General features: G+C 48.4%; 1 protein-coding gene across 9 annotated transcripts in view; it reads right to left on the bottom strand.

Moving 5' to 3' along the window:
- Positions 1–21,847, bottom strand: part of SGSM3 (small G protein signaling modulator 3) — a 94,224-nt gene that overhangs the window by 51,315 nt on the left and 21,062 nt on the right. For 8 of the 9 annotated variants that reach the window (XR_012156549.2, XM_073327084.2, XM_073327073.2 and 5 more), the window contains 10 exons: positions 20,773–20,859; positions 12,214–12,299; positions 10,185–10,251; positions 7,707–7,915; positions 7,455–7,562; positions 5,648–5,791; positions 4,979–5,174; positions 3,903–4,048; positions 2,742–2,969; positions 1,932–1,986 (listed from right to left, as the gene is read on the bottom strand). Coding sequence is in view for 8 of the 9 variants with exons in the window: in XM_073327084.2 (XP_073183185.1) it covers positions 1,932–1,986; positions 2,742–2,969; positions 3,903–4,048; positions 4,979–5,174; positions 5,648–5,791; positions 7,455–7,562; positions 7,707–7,915; positions 10,185–10,251; positions 12,214–12,299; positions 20,773–20,779 (1,246 nt within the window). In the remaining variant the exon portion in view is untranslated. Of the gene's footprint in view, positions 1–1,931; positions 1,987–2,741; positions 2,970–3,902; positions 4,049–4,978; positions 5,175–5,647; positions 5,792–7,404; positions 7,563–7,706; positions 7,916–10,184; positions 10,252–12,213; positions 12,300–20,772; positions 20,860–21,847 lie in introns of those variants that run through there. The other variant, XM_073327120.2, reaches the window with a different exon arrangement.

The following is a 21,847-nucleotide window of genomic DNA, read 5'->3' as shown; positions in this document are numbered from 1 at the left end:
AGACAGATAGGCACTGAAGAATGCGATCCACACAAACCAGCACGTGCAGTGGGAAGCCACCCAAGCTAGGCAATGGGTGATGCCAACAAGAAAGGTGTGTGCTAAACCCTGCCCCTGAGGAGGAGGAAGTGATGCATAAATACTTAAACAGCCTTGAGAGAGAGAGGGAGAGTCCAGTGATCAGGGCACCCACCTGGGAGATGGGAGACTGAGGGGCCAGGCTCCCTGCTCCAGCCACTCTTTCATTAGTTTTCCAAACCAGAAGAGCTTCAGCAGGAGAGATGGAGAGAGCCTACATCAGAATGTCCCTTAGCTCAGTGGTTAAAGAGCTCTCCTGAGAAGTAGGAGGCACCTGTTCAAATCCTCTCTCTGGACCTGGGTCTCCCACCTCCCAGGCGAGTGCTCTAACCACTGCTCCGTAAGTTATAAGGTGGGCACTGGTACCACCATCACCAGGCTCCTCCTTTATTTTGAATGGGACCTGATCTGGTAGGCAGCCTCTGAGCACGCCTACTGGATTGGGCCCTGCACACGACTGAAGTGCCAGAATGCCTATCCCCCCTGGTTTGTGAATCGCTCTGGGGCTGAGGCACAGGATGTGTGTCCGGATGCCTAGCGGGAGGCAGCAGCACACACACGCAGAGAAAGGAACTTAGGCACCAAGGGAACTTTTATTCTGAAAATGTAAACATTGCCTGAGTTTGGGCGCCCATGGAGTTGGGTAGGAGTTTTGTGGATTGCAGTAGAGCTTGAACTGGGACCTACAGCTACATGAATAATTCTGTGAAATCCGTGCTCTGAATAAGGCAGGGTCTTGTGATAATTGTACGTGATCCTGTAATTCAAGACTGTATCATAATCCATATGCACAAGGGGGCCAGATTTAAGTTGCACAAGTAACATTCATTCTGCCATTTCCTAACCAGTGAGTGCTTGACTTTGCAAACCTAACATCCTTCACTGTATTTTTTTTTTAAATGCAATAGTATATAAGCTTGTAGTTCCCCATTAACCTGACAGAAAATACTGAAGGCACTCTCCGCAGCAAGGCCAACACCACACGAGTTCAGAGTTTCACAACCAGGCCATGATGAGCCAGGAGAAAAGTCAGGAAAACTTTCAAGAAATTAATGACAGGGGGAAATGTTTTGGCCCTAAAAACACCATTCCTAATTTTTACCAAACTTCCCCCCACCCAAAAATCTGCCCTGGGATAAGATATGGTACTTTCTGGAGGATCTATTTCTTATGCGGGAAGTCAGCTTCTGCTACTCCATAAGGTATGTATTTTTAAATGCATGCATAATGTTACTCTTTGCTTGTGCCAGTGGTTTTCTTGATGTTACATGTTGGGTGAGCTCACCCACAATGAAAATTAAAATGTGAAAGTGTTCAGAGTAGAGATCATGGATGAGGGTAGGGGCTATGGATAGTCATGGGTTGCATTTTAAGTCTCCAAAGGATAGTCCTGAGGACATTCTGTGCCAAAAAATGAAAAAGTCATTTTTCTGTGGGGAAGCAAAGAAATCTGCAGGGGACATAAATTTTGCACATGCGCAGTGGTGCAGAATTCCCCCAGAAGTAAAAGAGGGACTTTGGACATTCCTGTCCTAAATGGCTTCATATTTTGGGGGTGGCTGGACCTGCAGCAAGAAGATTAAGGGCTAAAGAGCAAAGCACGCTACCTCCTGTGGCTATCAGGAAAAGTCTGCTTCTTCCCTCAGTTTTGGGGAGTGCAAACTCAGCAAGTTCAAACTCCCTTCTCTCCTCCTCATTCAATCTCTTCCCTTGTCTTACTTTCTCTTGTTGCTGAAGGAATGTTCACCCACTCCATTTCCCCATGCCCAAGCATTCCTCTGCCTCCAGACTATTCTTTCACCCTCCATCCTGACAGCACCATCACAACATGCAAGGAACACACTTGTCCTCACCGAAAAGCAATGAGGTAATGCCAGATTTCCTGCGCTGGGTCCTGCGCCGCACAATCTGAAGGGGGGAAGAGTGAGACAGAGTGGACTCGTGAAGAGAAATTAGAAGAACTAAACATGTATAGATTGGCATAAAGGGGCTAGAGTAGGGCAAGAGGACACAGCGACTGTCAGCAAGTCTCTGAGGGGTATACACCACAAAGAGAGAGGGGAACTGTTTGGAGTGGTCCCAGACAGAATGGGCAGTAACCAAACCACTCTGAGCAAGAGGACCAGCAGGAATGATTTTTGACAGTGGGGTCTATCAGGCTGTGGATTAAACTGGGAGTGGATGAGCACCATCAGGGGCACTCAGAACAGGACTGGACAAAGCACAAGAACAGCCAAGCACTGACTGGTGAGGGGGAGAACAGGAGATGACCCATGGATCTATTGCAACATAAAATTAATTCATTCCATGAAGACAGTGAAAGGCAGTGTTTAGCGCTTAGCTGGCTGCCGCGATCCCTCGCATGTGGGCTGGCTGTGGCAGGTGTGGGAGGTCTGGTGGCTGTGGGAGGTCTGACAGCATGGTCTCCCGGTAGTGAGAACAGTACATGTGGTCAACTCCCACCACAGTCCTAGCACTCACTCCCCCTCACTGGGGAGCTGAGAGAAGGGAAGTTTATCATGGAGCCAAAGCCTGCTAAGGCAGGGTGGCCTCATGCTAACAGAGTGTTATAAGGGTGAATGACCAGCTAGCCCAGAAGGCAGTGTCATGAAGGGGATCTGCAGTCCCTAACAGCCCAGATGGGCAGGGCTCTGTGCACTCACCTTGGATAGATTATTGACAGCGGCGCTGGGGTTGAGTAGCTGCCCTTGGTCAGCGATGAGGTAAGCCAAGTGCTTGCGGCGCTGGGTCTCCACCGCCATGTCTGTCAGTGAGCCAGCGACGCGCATGGCCTCCCGCAGCAGCACCTCCGCGTCCTCGATCTGAGACGGGATGTCCGAGAGAGTGTTGAAGATGGAGGCAGAATTCTCCGACTGGATTAGCTCATCTTCCTGCGGGAATGGGGAGAACCCACACATACGTAATATGCTGAGCATGTCAGTGACACTCACTAGGACTGCTAAAAGCCCTGCTTACACCTCAGAATGCAGTCTAGGCCCAAAATTTACCTCAGGAGCAACTAGATTTCTTCTTTAAAGTTTCAGTAAGAAAAAGTCCAAGCTGCTTGGTCAGGAGATAGCAGCAGCATCTCACACTGCTCTAGCGCTTTCATACCAAAGAATCCCACAGCACATTATACCAGAGACATATCCAGAAATCACTTCATCCACCACGGAAATGCAGCCACCTCAGGGTGCTGCACAATCGCCATCCTGCACCAGCAATACTATACAAGTGAGTCACAGGATAACTTCCCCTGAATTGGAGAAAGTTTAGGGTGGCCAAATGTAATCACCCAAATTAAATGTGGCCAGGACAACAGGGCTCACACCCTCGGACTTGTGCGAACAGCACCAAAGGATCTTTTATCATCCCCAAATGGTCAGCACCTTGGTTTTACATCCCCATCCACAGGTAGTAAAAAACAAAGAGCTCTCCAGAGCCAGGGAGGGCAGGACAAGTCTCCAGTCTGTGTTACTCTCGGCTCAGGAGTCAGAGGGGTGTAGCAAATGAGGGAGGGTGATGGTGAGACATGCGGAGTGGAGGTGAGGGGAAAAAGAGCAGGAACGGGAAGCCATCTTCTTGACTGAGTCTCCCAAATCTCAAACAATGGATTGCTGACTGACCTTCTGCCAGGACACTCTTCACATCCCCAGATTCTGAGGAAATCAAGATGGCGGCTCTCGCTCCCCTGCAAAGTAAACTCCTGAACCATGTACAACCAGTGGGTACAGGAGGTCCCCACCCCTAGAATCCTCTTTCTTCCTCCTTCCTGAAGAGAAAGCCAGGCTGCTAGAAATCAGGGCACAGGAGGTGGTTGTTACCTTCATACTGAGCATGCCCAAGGTGACCTGGAAGAGCACTAGCGAACCCTGGTAGAAGAAGAGGTCCCAGATGCGCAGCAGCAGTTTGATATGCACAACGCTAGCGAAGCACGTGAGGAACCAGTGCAGGGTGATCAGGGACAGCTCTGTGTATGAAGAGACAGAAAGAGAGAGACAGGTGATCGGGTGACCACAGAGGAAGAGAGCCTGCACAGAACCGCTCTCCCAGCCCAAAAGGGACACCCTCAACTACTCCTCATTCCCAGGGGGTTCTCCAGGTACCGTGACGATAAAGGAGGACAACTCTGTTGACATCAGTCAGAGCATGAACAGCTCCGGGGGGAGGGGTGGGGAGAGGCTCACATGCGTTGTGTTTAGTAAAATAAAACAGTCATAGGAATAAGGTCATCTTCTTGGGACCTAAGATAGGACAGTGCCCCCTTTAAACAAGTCTCAATCAGAACATCCAAAACCACATGGGACATTGTGCGCACGTACGTACAGCCACAGCCACACACCAGGAATTCAAAACTCCCCCTCCTCAAAAGTTTGTCACTCCCCATTCCCTGTGTCCCCCAAACAGGAGAGAGGGAGAGATGCATCTCCCCCTGTCCCAGTGCCAAAGCCTCCATGACCTCCTGGTTGTCAAAAAACCGCAAACACAAGACTCCCAGGCATCCTTGGGTGAGAAAAGCCCTCCGGTAAGTTGAGTCCAACCCTGAAACCTACAGCTTCTCCCCAAAACACAACCACAATGCTGTAGCTCTGCATCATCAAGCCCTGCAGCATATTAAACAGAGTATGGAGTAACAGGAATACACTGACTTCATCACTGCCATGTGAACCAAGGGACACTTTATTGAGTGTATTCAGCTGGAGAGGGGTACTGTGGGAGTAGCCTCACAATTGAGGGGTTCCTACCATATCATTTCAGTTTAAGGTGCTGTGCAGTACATAGGGCTCGCTAATCTGCACACACACGCATGCACGTACATACGCATGAGCCTGGGTCATGCCTGCAGGCTGAAAGCAGCACCCTGGGTCAAAAGATTCAATGGCCTTAGGGGCACCTTTACCAATGTCATGCTCTTGCAGGAGCTTGTCCAGCCGTGGAAGGTACTGCACGATGAGGTGGCGTAGGACACGCTGGTCGGTTTGCACTCCCATCAGCGTGGTGCTGAAGTAGGAGGCAGGTACCAAGTCCTCGATGATGGCGCACATCATCCAGAAGGCATCTTCCTCCTCCAAGAAGAGCAGCAGGGAAGCCGCCACCTAGTGAGAAGGGGAAACAGAGATGTTCATTCCAAGCCTGCACTAAATGGGACATTCACTAGTGCTTAGGTGGAATGGAACCTGGACAAAGTCTAGAGTTTAGGAGATGGAAACATCCCTCATTTCCACACCCAGAAGCTTTGCTTTGCTTTCTCCCATTGGTGGAATTTCTTTTACACTCCACCCGAAGAGATTCTTTGCTATTTCAGTCACATCAGCCAAGTCTCATGTCAATCAAACAAACAATATCACTCTCCCTCCACAAACAGATTAGTTTCGTCCGTGTGCAGAATTACTCCTTCCATTTCTCCTGCCCCGAGAAATGGCTCCATTTGGTCTGTTCCCCTGACCTAATTTGGTTCGCATGGTGCCCAGCTGCACTGAAGCTGGCTGAAATCAGCTGCTCTGACTCACCTACTGCGGAAAGAATGATCCCTAATGAAGTAACACAAAGCAGGGGCAAGTGAAATTACCATGCCGGTGCCTTGGCAGTATCCAATCTCTGGGTAAAGCCAGGCTAGTCCCCGGAGTATCCTGCGCAGTCGTGGCACCCCGATGCTGTTCATGTTGGAGAAGCAGGCATTGCTGGGCATGGTGCGGAGCAGGTCCTTCTCGATCTGGCAAGCACCCGTCACAAACAATTGCTTCAGACTCAGATCATATAATCTGCTTAACAGCCTCCTGCTCCCTTGGCCTCCCTGATGCCCTGCCCTGGCCACACACTCCCTTGCCTTCCCCACACCCTTTTAAAATACATTTGGTGCCAGTGCAAGGTCCTGGACTGGCACCATCTGGAACCTGAAGGCCTCTGTTTACCCCCACGACAGCTTAGCCAGGGACAGAGCAACTTCTCAGACACACTCGCCAAGGTACCTAAACTCTGCCTCGGAGGGACTGACCTGAGGGACAAGAGGGGACTTCATACTCCTTGACCCATTCGGTTCTTGGTGTCACCCCTGAGAATGGCAGCAAGGTGGCCAATTAGTACAGTCTGTGCTGCTGGGGTTTGCAAAGTGGACATTTATCCACCGGGATCTGGAGTGAAGACACCCCACCCCGCCCATTTCAGGCAGGCCACCAAACCACGATCAGACAGCAAGAGCCTGGGCTTGACTGCAGTTGGCGATTGTGAGTATAAAGGCTCCATATCACAGGCCAAATCCCCTGAACCGTTCAGTCCCTCCCTCTGTCAAATGATTTTGGTTTGTTACCCCAGGAGCTTGGCGAGTTTGGGGCAGAGATAGAGTTTGGCTATAACAGTATTACAGAAAAGAGGGGAGGGGAGGGAAGGGAAGGGAGGAAATTCCCTGTCCCAGCCTTGCTGGCACCTTGAGCCCTCAGGATTCAGGAGGAAAGACAAAACCCTGGGAGACAGCTGCTGCCACTTGAATAGGGCATGCACCTGCTGTGGGTATTTCAGTCCCAGGGTTCCCTTCCCTCCTTAGTAGGGCCCTACCAACTTCATGGTCCATTTTGTCCATTTCACAGTCATAGGATTTTAAAAATCGTAAATTTCATGATTTCAGATATTTAAATCTGAAATTTCAGGGTGTTGTAATTATAGGGATCCTGACCCAAAAAGGAGTTGGGGGTGGGGGTCTCAAAGTTATTGTAGGGGGGTTGCGGTATTGCTACCATTACTTCTGCGCTGCTGCTGCTGGCAGTGCTGCCTTCAGAGCTGGACGCCCGTCCTACCGCCGCTGCGCTCCAGCTGCCCAGCTCTCTAGGCAGTGCAGAAGTAAGAGTGGCAATGTCACAACCCCCCTAAAATAACTTTGTGACCATCCTGCAACTCCTTTTTGGGTCAGGACCCCCAACTTGAGAAACGCTGGTCTCCCATGTGAAATATGTATAGTATAGGGTAAAAGCACAAAAAAGACCGGATTTCACGGTCCCTGACGCATTTTTCATAGCCATGAATTTGTAGTAGTAGGGCCCTACTCTTTAGTATCTTGGTCAGTGTTTGTATCTAGGCATGATTCACATACATATATTCACAGCAGAGCTGTCTGCCCAATGTACACAGAAACCATCACAGCCTGAGGACAGTGTGGGTGCTGACTAAATCTTTTCCCCTCCCCTCTTGGGAAGGCGAATTGAGCCCCTCAAACTACCTTCCTAATAAAGGATGAGAAAAATTAACGAGTAGCATAGTCCAACCTCTCCTCCCCCCTCATCTGTCCCTGCAGGCATTAAGCAAATTCGTCATCCCCCCAGTACAACAGATCACCATGTTTCCACCCCAAGCACTGGAGCGTGGGCATCAGGCAGGCTCCCGACCTGTTTGGCAGAGATAGTTTCATCATTGGAGCTGTTTTTCACAATGTCTCGGTAGGACATCTCCGAATTCCTCTTCTTCTGCAGGGCCCCAGAGAGACGCATCCACAGCTGGAGAATTGGGGACATGAAAAGAAAGGGTGAAGAGCGGTCAAAACGCAACCACAACAAACCGAGAAGTGAAACCAACAGGAACTGGTCTCTCATTTCATACTCCCTGCTTCCCCTTCTCGTGACTGTGCCTCAGCACCTCACCTGAGGCCTCATGCTGTGTGGTATGCCAGCCAGTACCAGTGAGCGCAGCTTGTCCGAACCTGGCAGTGTGACCTCGATTTTGTCCCAGGTGAGGTCCCCCACGTCATGGTTGTGCGTGAATTCCAGGTGGGCCTGCCACTTCAGCCTCTGCTGTGGCTCCTCTGTCAGCGGAATCCCTAGCAGCTTGCTGGAGTTCGGCTCAGCGCCATCTGCATCAGGAGACAGGGGAAGGCAGAGAAGGCAAAGAAACAGACAAGAAAGAAAGGGACTAGGCGGGGACCAGTGACAGACAGAAACGGAGAGATCTGTCTTCTGTAGCTGAAAAAGCCAGAGAAAAATATCTGAGCCTGTGCACTGGTGGCGGTGCTAGGGATTCAGATGCATGTGCCCTGCATCACAGCAGTGACAGCCTGGATTCAAACTGCACTCGCCACCCAGCACCGCTTGTGTGGTCACAAGCAAACCACACTGAAACCCCAAGATAGAGAAGGCTGGGACTCATATGTGCCTATTCAAAACATGAGCCAGCCAAACACTGGGTCATCAAAGTTAAATGAGAGCCTGGCAGCGGCTGTCCCACTGGATTTTGTAACTTTGTATTTAATAAGGCTCTTTAATCTAATAGACAAAGGCATAGCGAGATCCAATGACTGGAAGCTGAAGCCAGGTAAGTTCAGGCTAGAAATAAGGTGCAAAATTTTAACAGTGAGGTTAATTAACCATTGAAGAAACTTAATAAGGGAAGTCGGGCATTCACTGTTATTGGCATTCTTCACTCAAGACTGGCTTTCTAAAATATATGTTTTGGCTCAGCCACAGGACAGGAGCTTGAAGCAGGAATTGCAGGGGTGCGGTTCTGTGGCCTGTACTATGCAGGAGGTGTTAGATGACCAGAATGGCATTTATATCCATGAATCTATAATATGCTGTAGAGGAACAGGCACTCCCTTTGCCATACACCTCTACCTGTGTCACTGTCCCTGGGGTGCTTCCCCCAGTGCTCAGTACACATACACACATGCACGTAGAGCAGTGGTTCTCAACCAGAGATACACATACCCCTGGAGGTACGTAGAGGTTTTCCAAGGGGTATATCAACTTATCTAGATATTTGCCTAGTTTTACAACAGGCTACATAAAAGGCACCAGTGAAGTCAGTACAAACAAAAATTTCATACGACTTGTTTATATTGCTCTGTATACTATATACTGAAATGTGAGTACAATATTTATATTCCAGTTGATTTATTTTATAATTATATGGTAAAAATGAGAAAGTCAGCAATTTGTCAGTACTAGTGTGACTGTGATACCTTTGTATTTTTATGTTTGATTTTGTAAGCAAGTAATTTTTAAGTGAGGTGAAACTTGGGGTACACAAGAAAAAATCTGACTCCTGAAAGGGGCACAGTAGTCTGGAAAGGTTGAGAACCACTGACATAGAAAACACAGCCTCCTCCTGCCCTTTCCAGGGGGCCAATCTTGTTCAAATTAGTTTTCCCCTTTCCAGGGTACAGCAATGCAATGTGACATCTCCTCAGATGGCGACCAGGAATCTTCCCATTGCCAGCCACTCCATTTCTTTTCCTCCTCTTTAGCCATGGCAGCTGCCTCCATAATTAATGCCCAGCTGCATGGGTTCTCCAGCCATTTTAACCCCTTTCTGATTGGTCCTCCGTTCCTGCAAGGTGTGCAGCTGAAGCAGGTTGCTGGTTCTGTCCCTACTCAAAAAGAAAAGGAGTACTTGTGGCACCTTAGAGACTAACCAATTTATTTGAGCATAAGCTTTCGTGAGCTACAGCTCACTTCATCAGATGCATGCTGTAGCTAACGAAAGCTTATGCATCCGATGAAGTGAGCTGTAGCTCACGAAAGCTTATGCTCAAATAAATTGGTTAGTCTCTAAGGTGCCACAAGTACTCCTTTTCTTTTTGCGAATACAGACTAACACGGCTGTTACTCTGAAACCTGTCCCTACTCAGGCACCCTTGGCGAAGCTGCCAAGGGATTTCCCATCACCTGGATGGGTAGAATAACCTATCACAGTTGCCCACCTTGGGATGGAAACCAGAGGTGCTTTGATAGAAGGTCTGAAAGGTCATTGGGTTTCACTGTAAGTGCTCTGCATTGCACTGTTGAAAAGCTATAGTGCTACTTACCACAGCACATATTGCTCAGTGAATTGCAACAACTGTACCTCCCCCTCCTGCAGCAACAATGTACCAGCGAAACACACTTTCCCTGCCTCATGATGGCAAAGTTATACTGGGGTCACAGACTGTGCTGGGCCAGCGCTCCAGCATTTTAGACATCACTTTCCAAGAGGGCCAGCACTTTTAAAGCACACCCCTAAAAAAAAATCTGAAGTCAGGATAGTGCTGGGAACTGAAGACATCGCAGAGAGCGGAAGGGAGATCCTATCGCATGAGGTGCCATGGGGATAAAATGGTCCCAGAAAGAGTGTGGGGGCAGCCTTACCTTCCTTATCCACTCGGAAGCCGAATTCATCGTACCGGAATTCTGGCTGCTCCACCAACTCTTCTTTCTGGGGGTGTGAGAGAGAGAAAGTAGAGATAGCACTGATTTCCATCATTCGGCCACTAGGTGGGGCACCTGCTTAGAGTGCCAGACTGCGTCACTGCCTGGGCCCCAGTAAGGGAGGAGCACTCCCAGCTCCTGGGATGCACCCTAAGACCTTCATCCCCGTCCTGAACCACAGTGCCCTGTTCAACAGGCAAAATATGTTAGCCTAGCCTCACTACACAGCGAGGAAAGGGCGTTGGCTTCTCTTCAATAGATTCTGCCTTGACTCCCCACCCACATCGCTCTACCCTGGCTTCTCATTATGGAAAGGAGCCATACCATCTGCTTGGGAGAGGCAGTGGATCTGGCTCACTACTCTGAGACAATCCCCACGTGTATGGGAACTCCTGGGAATGCACCCTAACACAGCCCCCCCGTAGGTGCTCCTCTAACACATAGTTAGCCCTTCATTATCCTGTGTATGCACCCCGGGCCACTGCCCCTCCAAGACCCTGTCTACATTCCAGCCACCAATGCAACTGTACCAGTGCAAACCATCGGGGTAGGCAGGCTAAGCTGGTGGAGCCTGTCCTGGTTTCAGTCAGAGGTTCTTTCAGCTCCACAGCACAAATACCAGCTTTCCTTGCTTATTCTAGAGCAGAGGTTCCCAAACTTTTCTTATTGTGTGTCTGCTTCCAGATCTACCAGCTGCTTGCGTGCCCCTACCCTTCTCATCACTGATACTTTGTGTGTTCTTCTTAACACTACCTGTCCTTAGCCATCTGTCCATACTTCACTGTTACATACAGCTGTAGTTATAGTGTGACGTATACAACCAAAAAACCCCCCTAAGTTCTGAGCTCAGTTAGACTGGACGCTTGCTGGGCAACTGAACGCACGCTGTACGGTGATTGGAGGTGAGGGCTCTGTACGTCAATGTCTCTGTATTCTCATGGGTATATCTTGAAGTAAATTAACTAACGTATTTTATATAACAAATTCCCTCACAGTTTTAAAGCTTCATCTGAGTAGTCTATTTTGAAAATGCAATAAATAAAAGAATTCACAAATAAAATCCACCATTACACAATTTCTCCCACGTACCCTGAGATGTTGCATGTACCCCCAGGGGTATACGTACCACAGTTTGGGAACCCATGCTCCAGGGGTTGGCACAGGTGCAGCTATGCTGGAGGCTGAAATCAGGGCTAATCCCATGTGTAGACAAAGCCTAACCCAACCGACTCCTAACAACTGCTCAATTGTGCACTCCTAACACTATCACTCTTGCATCCCCCCACAGCACAGACTGGCACCAGTCAGTCAGTGCACCCCTAACAAAGGTCCCTATGTGTGCTCCCCACAAGGCACACAGGTAGCCCCACAGATATACATGCTCTTTCACTGCACGAGTCTCTGAGAAACAGGCTCAGAAGCCCATCCCACCAGGCTCCATGACTCACTTGCCTTTAACAAACATTACTGGCGGGTTACAAAGCTCTACACTCATCCCTTAACTCCTCCCACAGTGACATGCTCTGGTTTAGCTTTTCCGACAATGGATTAGTCCACACAGGGCTGTGGAACCCATGACTGACTGGTGGATGGTTAAAAAGAGCCTTCTCTGTATCGTAAAATGCCACCACTTTTACAAATGTGCAAGAGTTGCAAAAGAGCAGGGAAATGATCCACAGAGGTTTCTTCAGGCTCTGGGTGTCCCCTTGGCTCTGTTCAGCAGAGGCTGCGCTCACTACCCAAAACTTAGTTTAACCAGCAAGACCCAGCTGTTTGCAGCTTCAAACACAGAATTTAAATGTCAGCTCATTGCTTAGAACAGTTTTGGGGGGAAAGAGAAAGTCTGCACCTTCCCTGCAGCATTAAGAGTCCAGTAAACCAGCAGCAACACTTCATATTTATTACTCTACCAGCGAAGAGAAAAAAGCAGATACTAACTGTGTTCTCCCCTCCCCTCTCCCCGCTGTACCTGGGTGTACTTTGCCAGGATCTCCTGTGGCCAGATGCTGGGGGTGAGAGCCGAGAAGGGGCCCCCAGAAGAGGGGGTGTAGTTTCCTAAATACAAAGGGATCAACACACACAATAATTAAGAACAAGGAGCAGCTTAGCAAATATTAACTAACACCTAACACTGACAGCCGACAAATTCAGTGAGATGTCAGATGGCTACAATGGCACCTAGGTATTTATACAGCTCTCATCACCTTAGTAACTGTGCGACCATTGCCCAAGGAAGCCAACAGGATCAGCTTATGTTTCCTGTAGCCTCTTTCATCCCTCGGGAACTCAGAGTAGTAAGTGTCGCTCCCACTAAAAGGGAGCATATCTAGGATGGAACATGAGGCAAACTTTTTATACCAGCATTTCAGAAATTTAATGACTAAGTAAAGGCACACAAGGGCAAAATCAGGTATCCTAGGGATAATGGAGAGAGAGTATTCAGGGAAGTGAAATGAACATGTCTCATTGTGATTTTAGGGCTCATCTGAAACATAACTAAACACCATCCCCATGTGCCACATTGGAGCATTCGTTCAATCTTCATGGTGCAACAACTACCACCTGCTGAGTCACCAGTCCAATTCCCACCGCAACTGGAGTTTCCTGGAGCTTTGCCATCCAGACTAGTTTAACTTGTGAGCTGATGGTATCTACATAGACCCCAAATCTGTCTCTTCCAAGAGGAGGCAGCTCCAGTAGAACTGAGGGGTTGGGATAAATCTAACCTCCTCTCAGAGTTTGTAGTGGGAGTTCAACCAGCGGTGGCTGAAACTGCAGTTACAGTAAAAACAAAAAACCTAAAGCCAGATTTAGTCCCATTCCATAGCTCCTCATTTAAAAGAAAAAGGAGCCATGTTCACTAATCAGACTCAACCCCTGCTCTGTTCAGTTGGGAGCATCACAGCTCTGGGTAAGTGGTTTGCTCTGCTGCAGTTGTCCAGCAGCACCTCCACCACGGATGGATGGAACAGAAGGAACTGTTGTGAGGGGAGTAAAAGGGAGATGGGGAAGGATTGTGAATGTGGGGTGAGAGAATCCGAGACTGTCCCTGCTGGAAGGGGATACAGCCCTGGTCTACACCTAAAAGTTAAGTCAGCATAGCTATGGCACTCAGAATGCACACCCTTGGAGTGCTGTGTCTATGCTGACACAGCTAAGTCAATGGAAGAATTCTTCTGTTGATCTAGCTACTTCCACTCAGAGAGGTGGATTTTTGAAGATGACACTAAGCTGGGGGGAAAAGAGATACATTGGAGGGTAGGGATAGGGTCCAGAGTGACCTAGACAAATTGGAAGACTGGGCCAAAAGAAATCTGATGAGGTTCAACAAGGACAAGTACAGAGTCCTGCACTTAGGATGGAAGAATCCCATGCACTGCTACAGGCTGGGGACCAACTGGCTAAGCGGCAGTTCTGCAAAAAAGGACAAGGGGATTACAGTGAACAAGAACCTGGATATGAGTCAACAGGGTGCCCTTGTTGCCAAGAAGGCTAACGGCATATTGGGCTGCATTAGTAGATCCAGGGAAGTGATTATTCCCCTCTATTCGGCACTGGTGAGGCCACACCTGGAGTATTGTGTCCACTTTTGGCCCCCTCCCCCACTACAGAAAGAATGTGGACAAACTGGAGAGAGTCCAGTGGAGGGCAATGAAAATGATTAGTGGGCTAGGATACATGACTTATGAGGAGAGGCTGAGGGAACTGGGCATATTTAGTATGCAGAAGAGAAGAGTGAGGGGGGATTTGATAGCAGCCTTCAGCTACCTGAACGGGGGGTTCCAAAGCAGATGGAGCTAGGCTGTTCTCAGGGGTGGCAGATGACAGAACAAGGAGCAATGGTCTCAAGTTGCAGTCGAGGAGATCTAGGTTGGATATTAGGAAAAACTATTTCACTAGGAGGGTGGTGAAGCACTGGAATGGGTTACCTAGGGAGGTGGTGAAAACTTCATCCTTCGTGGTTTTTAAGGCCCAGCTTGACAAAGCCCTGGCTGGGATGATTTAGTTGGGGTTGGCCCTGCTTTGAGCAGAGGGTTGGACTAGATGACCTCCTGAGGTCTCTTCCAACTCTAATCTTCTATGATTACTTACCACAACAAAAAAAACCCTTCAGTCACTGTGGAAAGAGCTTACACTACAGCTGTGTAGGTGTGCCACTATCACACCTTTAGTGTAGACATGGCCATAGTTTACTAAGGCTTGGACTGAAAGGCTCAGACGTACAAGGCTTCACCACCCCTCAGACTCCTTCCCACCCCAGGCTGATCAGCTGGTAGTTGGAGCAAAGCGGGAGAGAACTTCCGGTACACATCTCTGAAAAAAGTTTTTTCTTCTTTTTGTATTCATACAACATCAAATCCACCATGAGGGAAAGATCCTGGATAGGAACAGAGCTGAGCAAAGTGGTGATGATGATGCATGAAGCAGAATAGATCTCAGCCTCTCTCCCTCTATGTCCCATGGCTGGGGCAGCTTCTGCAGGGCTCCGTGTGGTGTGGTGAGGAGAACTGGATTAATACCAATTGAACATGGGCAGGATCATCTTGAGGGAAGGAAGAGGCATTTTTACAGTTGGTCTCCCAACCAAAGCAGCACATTAAAATAAATGAATTTCTCTGATTACTGACCTCTAACTGGAGGTTCTTCGAGGTGCACGGTCCCTATCTGTATTCCACTGTGGGTTCACGTATGCACACCATGCGCTCGGAGCCATAGAACTTGAAAGCAGTGTCCACTGGTCTGCGCATGCGCCAGACCGACGGGCTAAAGCGTGGGGCAGACTGATCATCTGCCCAGTTTCTTCTCTAGCACAAATCAGAGAAGATCCGAAGCAGAGGGGAAGGAGGACAGGTTGTGGAATACAGGTAGGGACCACACATCTGAAAGAACCTCCAGTTACAGGTAAGTAACTTCCCCTTATTCTTTGAGTGATGATCCCTATTGTTTTCCATTGTGGGTGACAAGCAGTACTTAAATAGGAAGAGGGTGTGAGGAGATAGACGGTAGGGCTGAGCAAAGGATCACCGTCCCAAAGGAAGCATCGGCAGAGGAGTCCTGCACCAGGGCATAATGTCTCACAAATGTGTGAACAGAGCCCCAAGTGGCTACTTACGGATACCAAGGAGGGGTACCTCCTGAAGTGATGCCATAGCTGTTGCTTGTGCTCTTGTGGAATGAGCTCTTACCCAGGCAAGAGAGGAAAGTTCAATAGATAACAGAATAAAATGCAGCCAGAGATCCATTCAGAGATTCTCTGCGTGGAGATGCAGTGTCCCCTCATGCTTTCTGCTATAGCAACCAATAGCCTCAGGAGCATCTTGATTGGTTTTGTTCTTTTCAGGTTAACATCCAAGCCCTGCCAAGCACTGAGGGAGTGGAGTCTCTGTTTTTCTGAGGAAGGATGCAGTTTCGGACAGAACACAGTTAAGTGAATCCACTGGTTTAGATGAAATTTTGAAATTACTTTTGGGGGAGAATTTAAGTGTAAACGCAACGAAACCTTATCCTTACGGAATACAGTGTAAGGAGTATCCGCCATCATTGCTCCAAGCTAGCCAATGCTTTTGACTGAGGTGATGGCGACAAGGAATGCAACCTTCATGGAGAGATGTGCAGCAAGAAGCTAAAGGTTCAAAGGGTGGCCCTGTAAGAGCTGAGAGAACAAGGTTCAGGTCCCAGTGAGGAGCAGGATTCTGAATAGGCGGGAATGTTCTGATTAGGCCTTTCCAGAACCTGGTGATCAGTGGGTGTGCGAAGACAAAGCAGCCCTGAGAAGGTGGACAAAATACACTGATCACTGCCAAATGGACTTGCAAGGAGGTAATGGACAGGCCTGGTATCTTTAGAGAAAGGATATAGACTAAGATGAGAGGAATATCTGCAGTTTCTGCAGATTTCTGTGCTTCTGATGTGCTCAAGAAGAAAAGCGCCTCCATGTAGCTAAGTAACATCTTCTAGTAGAGTCCTTCCTACTGTTAGAAAGCATGTCTTGTACAGCTGGGGAACATGAACGTTCTAAGGATGATGCCCATCCAAATACCAAGTGGTCAGGTGAAGCAGACACTGGTCAGGCTGCTCGATCTTACCGTTCTCCACTGGGTCACGGGCTATGAAAACATTGGGAGGATGATTGGTACTTGGTATGACTTGCATAGGAGGTTGGGAAACAAACTGTCTGGGCCAGTAGGGAGTGACCAGGATAATCTGTGCCTTGTCTTGCCGGACTTTGCATAAAACTTGTGGCAGAACAGTAGCGGAGGGAAGGCATAGTTCAATTGGTCCGACCAAGAAAGAAGTAGAGCGTCACACTGGGAGTGGTGACCTAAGGCTCTTCTGGAGCAATATGTGATGCATTTCCCGTTTGTTTGAGAGGCGAACAGATCCCTGGTTGAGGATACCCATAGAGTGAAAATATTGTGCGGTACTGAGTCGTGGAGCTCCCACTTGTGGTCGACTGCAAAATGTCTGCTGAAGGAGTCTGTAAGCACATTTTGTTTCTCTGGAAGGTGGGCTGCTGATAGGATGATTTGATTGCTGACATGTCAGTTCCATAGGCTGACCCCTTCTGCACACAAGGGGATGGATCTTGCTCCTCCCTGCTTGTTGATGTAGGAGAAAGTCGTAAGGCTGTCTGATATTATAAGGACACGATGAGTGTGGATGAATGGAAGAAAGGACTGCTCACAATTCCAGGATATTGATGTGCATCCTGGACTTGCGAAATGTCCAGGTACCTTGTGCTATGCATGTTAATGTAGACTCCCCAACATAATAGGGATGCATCTGTAATAATGGTCCTGTCCGGTGAGGAAGGCAGAAAGGGGATGTACACAGATACCTGGTGAGGATTTGTCCACCATAGAAGGGAAGATAGCACCTTGGCGGGAAGGGTTACCATTAAGTTCATGGGAAGGCGGTTTGGCGAGTATACCAACTGCAGCCATGTCCGAAGGCAGCGAAGGTGGAATCCTGCGAATGGGGTAACGTAAGTGCATGAGGCCATATGACCTAAGAGGCAGACATGTCTTGACTGGTACCTGGGCTATAATATTGTTCATGGTCTAGAACCTGCCCTTGGGCAAGTACACTCTTTCAGTGATAGAATTCAAGGTGACCCCAATACAGAAATTGTATAGGGGTAAAAACACATTTTTTGGCATTTACACTGACCCTCAGTGAGGAGAAGGGGTGCAGCATAATAGAAGTTGATGAACACATGCCTCCTGGCCTTACTTAGTGATAAGGAGCCAGTCATTGAGGTGGGGGAAGACAATGAGACCAAGATATCTGACATGAGCTGTCACTGCTGAGAATACTTTGGTAAAGACTCTGGGGGCAGTTGCTATGCCAAAAGGGAGCACTCTATTGAAAATGGTCAGAGCCCCTACGAATCTGAAGAGTCTGTGAGCAGGGTGAATGTCTACATGAAAGGAGGTGTCCTTCATGCTGAGAGCCATAAACAATGTCCTTTTATAAAGATGGGATTATAGATGCCAATGTGACCATGCAAAACCTGAATTTGTGAATTAGGTGGTTGAGACGGCGGACACTGAGTAGTCTCCAGTCGCCCTTCTTTTTAGGTACTAGGAAGTCAAGTAAAACCTGCTCCCTTGGTGTTGAGGAGGGACATGTTCTATTGCTCCTTGCTCCAATAGGGAGTCCATATCTTGTTTGAGAATACTCTTGTGAGAGTGGTCCCTGAAGGAGGGTAGGGATGGGGGTGCTTTGGAGAGGCAGGGATGTAAACTCTATTGTATAGCCGGAGTGGAGGATTTGTTCAGCACTCACTTGTCAGTTATTGCACTCCATGTGTTGAAAGAGAGTGCTAGATGACCCCCAAATGATGGGGAGGAGGGGGCTGGAAGGTATTGGGCTTAGTGGTTCACAGCTCTCGAGCTTCCATCAAAAATAATGTTTAGCTGGAGGCGAAGATAGGGTGCAGAGGGTGGGGGGAAGCAGGTCTTTTGAATCCTCTGCCTCTTGTGTGGTGGTTCATAGGGCCTCTGGTTGAAAAACTGTTGAGCCATAGGCCTAGGTCTAGATGACTGGCAGTGAAACCTCCTGTTAGGGGCAAGCATGTATATGCCCATGGAGTGAAGGGTAACTCTAAAGTTCTTCAAGGTATGGAGGGACTTGTTGGTCTTTCATCAGACGAGCTGCGATTCATCAAAGGGATGGTCCTTGACATTATTCTGGACCACCCTAGGGTATCCTGATGCATGGATCCATGACTCCCTATGCAGAACAATGGCGGTAGGCCACAGCTCTAGCAGAGATGTCAGCTGTATCAACTATGGACCGGAGATCGGTCTTGGCTATCAGTTTGCCTTCATCTATCAGAGCCCAGAATGAGCTCTGTCCTGTTGTGGACAACTGTCAGTAAACTCTGCAAGCCTGGAGTAGTTCAGGAAGTTGTACTTCGCCATTAGTGCTTAGTAATTGGCTAGCCTGAACTGGAGACTAGATGATGAAAAGAACTCTCTCCCCAACAGGTCCAGACGCTTGTCCTCTTTATCTGTAGGAGTAGACAAGCAGTGTTGCGGTTCAGCCCTTTCAGAAGCAGCCTGATGACCAGTGAGTTGGCAGTGGGGTGAGAAAACAAAAATTCTGTCCCTTTGGCTGGCACGTAATAACACTTTTCTGACCTCTTTGGAATGGGAGCACATGTGGCAGGTATGTGCCAGACCATCTTAGCTGGCTCCAGTATGGCTTCATTAACAGGTTGTGCTGTTCTGTTGGATCCAGATGAGTGGAGGACATCTAGGAGTTTGTGGTGGGAGACCTGGACTTCTTCAAGAGGAATGTGTAGTTCTGTCGCAAATCTGTAAAGAAGGTCCTGGAACTGTTTGAGGTCACTATGGGGAGAAGGAGACAAAGTGTTCACTGCTTCGTCTGGAGAGGAAGAAGGCAGTCTTACTAATTCCAGCTGAATGACCAGATCTGGAGTGTATTGCTCCTCCTCCTCTGTAGGATCCAGGGGCAGATCTGAGCGTCCTCTTTGAGGGGAGGCAAGGGGCAACTCCCCTAGCAGATTGGACCAACTCTGCAGGGGTACTGGTCCCAAGACCCCCAATATGGCCCGTAGAAGGTGTTGATGGGGTTATGGAGGCCCTTATGGCATGGGATATTAGCAGCTCTGAGTTAGATGAGGTGGAGATTGGTCCCAAACTGGTATAAGTCTTTTGGGCAGCAGAGGATATGTAGGATGGAGGAACAAAGGTTCATCAGGTTGTTTGGAGTCTCCCGAGGAAGAGGTGGCCAATTCTGTTTCCAGTGGCAATACAATCAGTGTTGCTGGAGGGGAGTTGTATCCCGAGTATGGAGTGGTTGACTCTCCTTGTCGTATTTTTCTTGAGATAGAGGGACCCACTGGAGTAAGGGATTCTGGATCTGGGAGAGCAAAAACATCCTGTGGAGCAGCAATGGATTCAGTTCTCCCCAGTGTAAAAGGGTTCTATCTGTCTGAGCTCCTGGAGCCAGAGGAGATTGTTTTACTTTTGAGGAAGATGGTGCCATGGATAAGTGAAGTTGGCAATGATTAGTCTTTGTCAGTGCCAGCAGATCCTGGGGCTTGGGAGGTGCCCATGATGACAGTACTGACCGATCGTGGGCCAGTACTGATGTAGCCCAATGTTTGTGGGCTTTTTTGTCATGCATCTGGGACTTGGGACATACTAAGTTCCCTTAGGCCAAGCTGATGGGCTTGCTCCGAGCCACATCCGACTTCTCTGAAGTGGATTTAGAAGGAGACTTACTCTCAATGCTTATGAGAGTGTTTCTTTGATCCCTGACAAACTTCTACTAGATTTGGACTTTGCAGCATTTTGATTGAGGACGCGTGGTCTTCTCCATGAGGTATTTCCAAAGATGAAGTTCCCACCTTTCTCAGATATGATTGAGGAATGACCAGCAGATACTGCAACTCAGTGCAACGTGAGCTTCCCCAAGGCAGTACAGGCAGTGCTGGTGGTCACTCCTGACTGAGAAGGATCGCAGGCAGGAAGTGCAGAGTTTGAAGGCCAGAGTCTTGGGCATAGTCCACTACCCATAAGGGCTACGGGGAGGTGGATGTTTCCCCCTTGAAAAGAGTCTAACACTAACATCTATAAAAACACTAAATTATAAAACTGTATAAGCTGCTAAAAGCTATTAACAATGCTAGATCTAAATCCTATTTTGTAGGCTGACGCTAAAGCTATGAACACAGGGAGGTTCTGACCCAGACCATGTGGCGGTGAGAAGGACCCTTTTTCCCGTTGGTCGGAGGCATGAGGTTAGCCAGGGCGCATTCACGCACCAAGAGACGCTACTTTCAGATTCTTGACTCCAGGTGCATGCATAAACCCACAATGGAATACAATGGGGACCATCACTCGAAGGGAAAATGGTTCCTTGAGACAGTAGCTTACCAGCAGCAGTTTATGTGAAAAGAACAAACAGGCTCTTTCAATAGAGCTTTATTGTTGCTGGTCCCGCCCTCAGACATAGACAGGAAAATATGCCCCAAGGCCTGGCATCCTCTACTTACCTGACATGGTGCTGGAGGAGTGTGCGTGATGGAGGGCGACGTGTATCTCTAGGCGTGCTGCCCTCCAAAAAGTCTCAGGTCACTGCTCTGCTCAAGAAAAAAAAATAAAGGTAGAAAAACAGAAGTGATCAGGAGAGTATTCATTCAACACCTGGGGTCAACTGTGTCCCGGTTGCTCCTAATGAACAACCCCCCACCAATTTTCCACAAGATGAAATCCCCTCAACCCAAGACCTACCCACATGGCCTGAGGGAAATTCCTTTCTGACCTGAGTAACAAAGGGATATGAGCAACGGTAAAATGATCTCTTTACACCATTCTTGTGATACTAAAATCATGTCAGATTTAAAGGGAAAAGAAAGTCAAAAATCAAGTTGCTGCTCACCACAGAAGCTGTTTGTTTACTTTTACATCACACTCAGGATCCTGCATTCAGTGGTGGGCACTAGGAAAACATGACCTGGAAGGAATTCAGATCATGATTCAAGACTGGAGGGAACGCCGCTAACCGTAAACCAGGAATTACAGGGAAAGCTTTAGAATATCTTGCACAATAAAAAGGGTGTAAACCTTGAGGCTGTAGAGGAATTGTTCTGAATGGTACAAGGGGACATAACTAGGAGTAATAAGAGAGAGAGAGAAACATTTCATAAGAGTGAGGTCTATTAAGCTATGGATTAGTCTCCCCAAGGGATGCAGTGGGAGTCTCACCACTCAACACAGTCTGAGGCCTGGTCTACACTACAAAGTTAGGTCAATGTAAGCTGCTTTCTGTTGACCTAATCATGCATGTTTCTACACTTAAATTTGTCTCCCACCTATCTAAGTGCTCTGTTATGCCAACACAGTAAGACCAGCTCTCAGAGTAGAGGTCAACGCAGCACAAGTGTAAGACACCACATTACTTATGTCAACCCTAACAGTCCTCCCGCAGCTGTCCACAATGCCCAGTGCTGACCGCTCTGGTCACAATTGTTAGCTCCACTGCCCAGAGGTTACATTGACTGGAAGGTCCCTGGCCCCCACTTAAAGCCATGCAAATTTTTGAAAAGACTTTTTCTAATTGCCTAGCTT

Source organism: Lepidochelys kempii, chromosome 1 (assembly GCF_965140285.1).
Source record: "Lepidochelys kempii isolate rLepKem1 chromosome 1, rLepKem1.hap1, whole genome shotgun sequence".
In the NCBI taxonomy this organism is placed as follows: Eukaryota; Metazoa; Chordata; order Testudines; family Cheloniidae; genus Lepidochelys; species Lepidochelys kempii.
The sequence above is the reverse complement of the archived record's forward strand: the minus strand, read 5'-3'. Positions and strand labels throughout refer to the sequence as shown.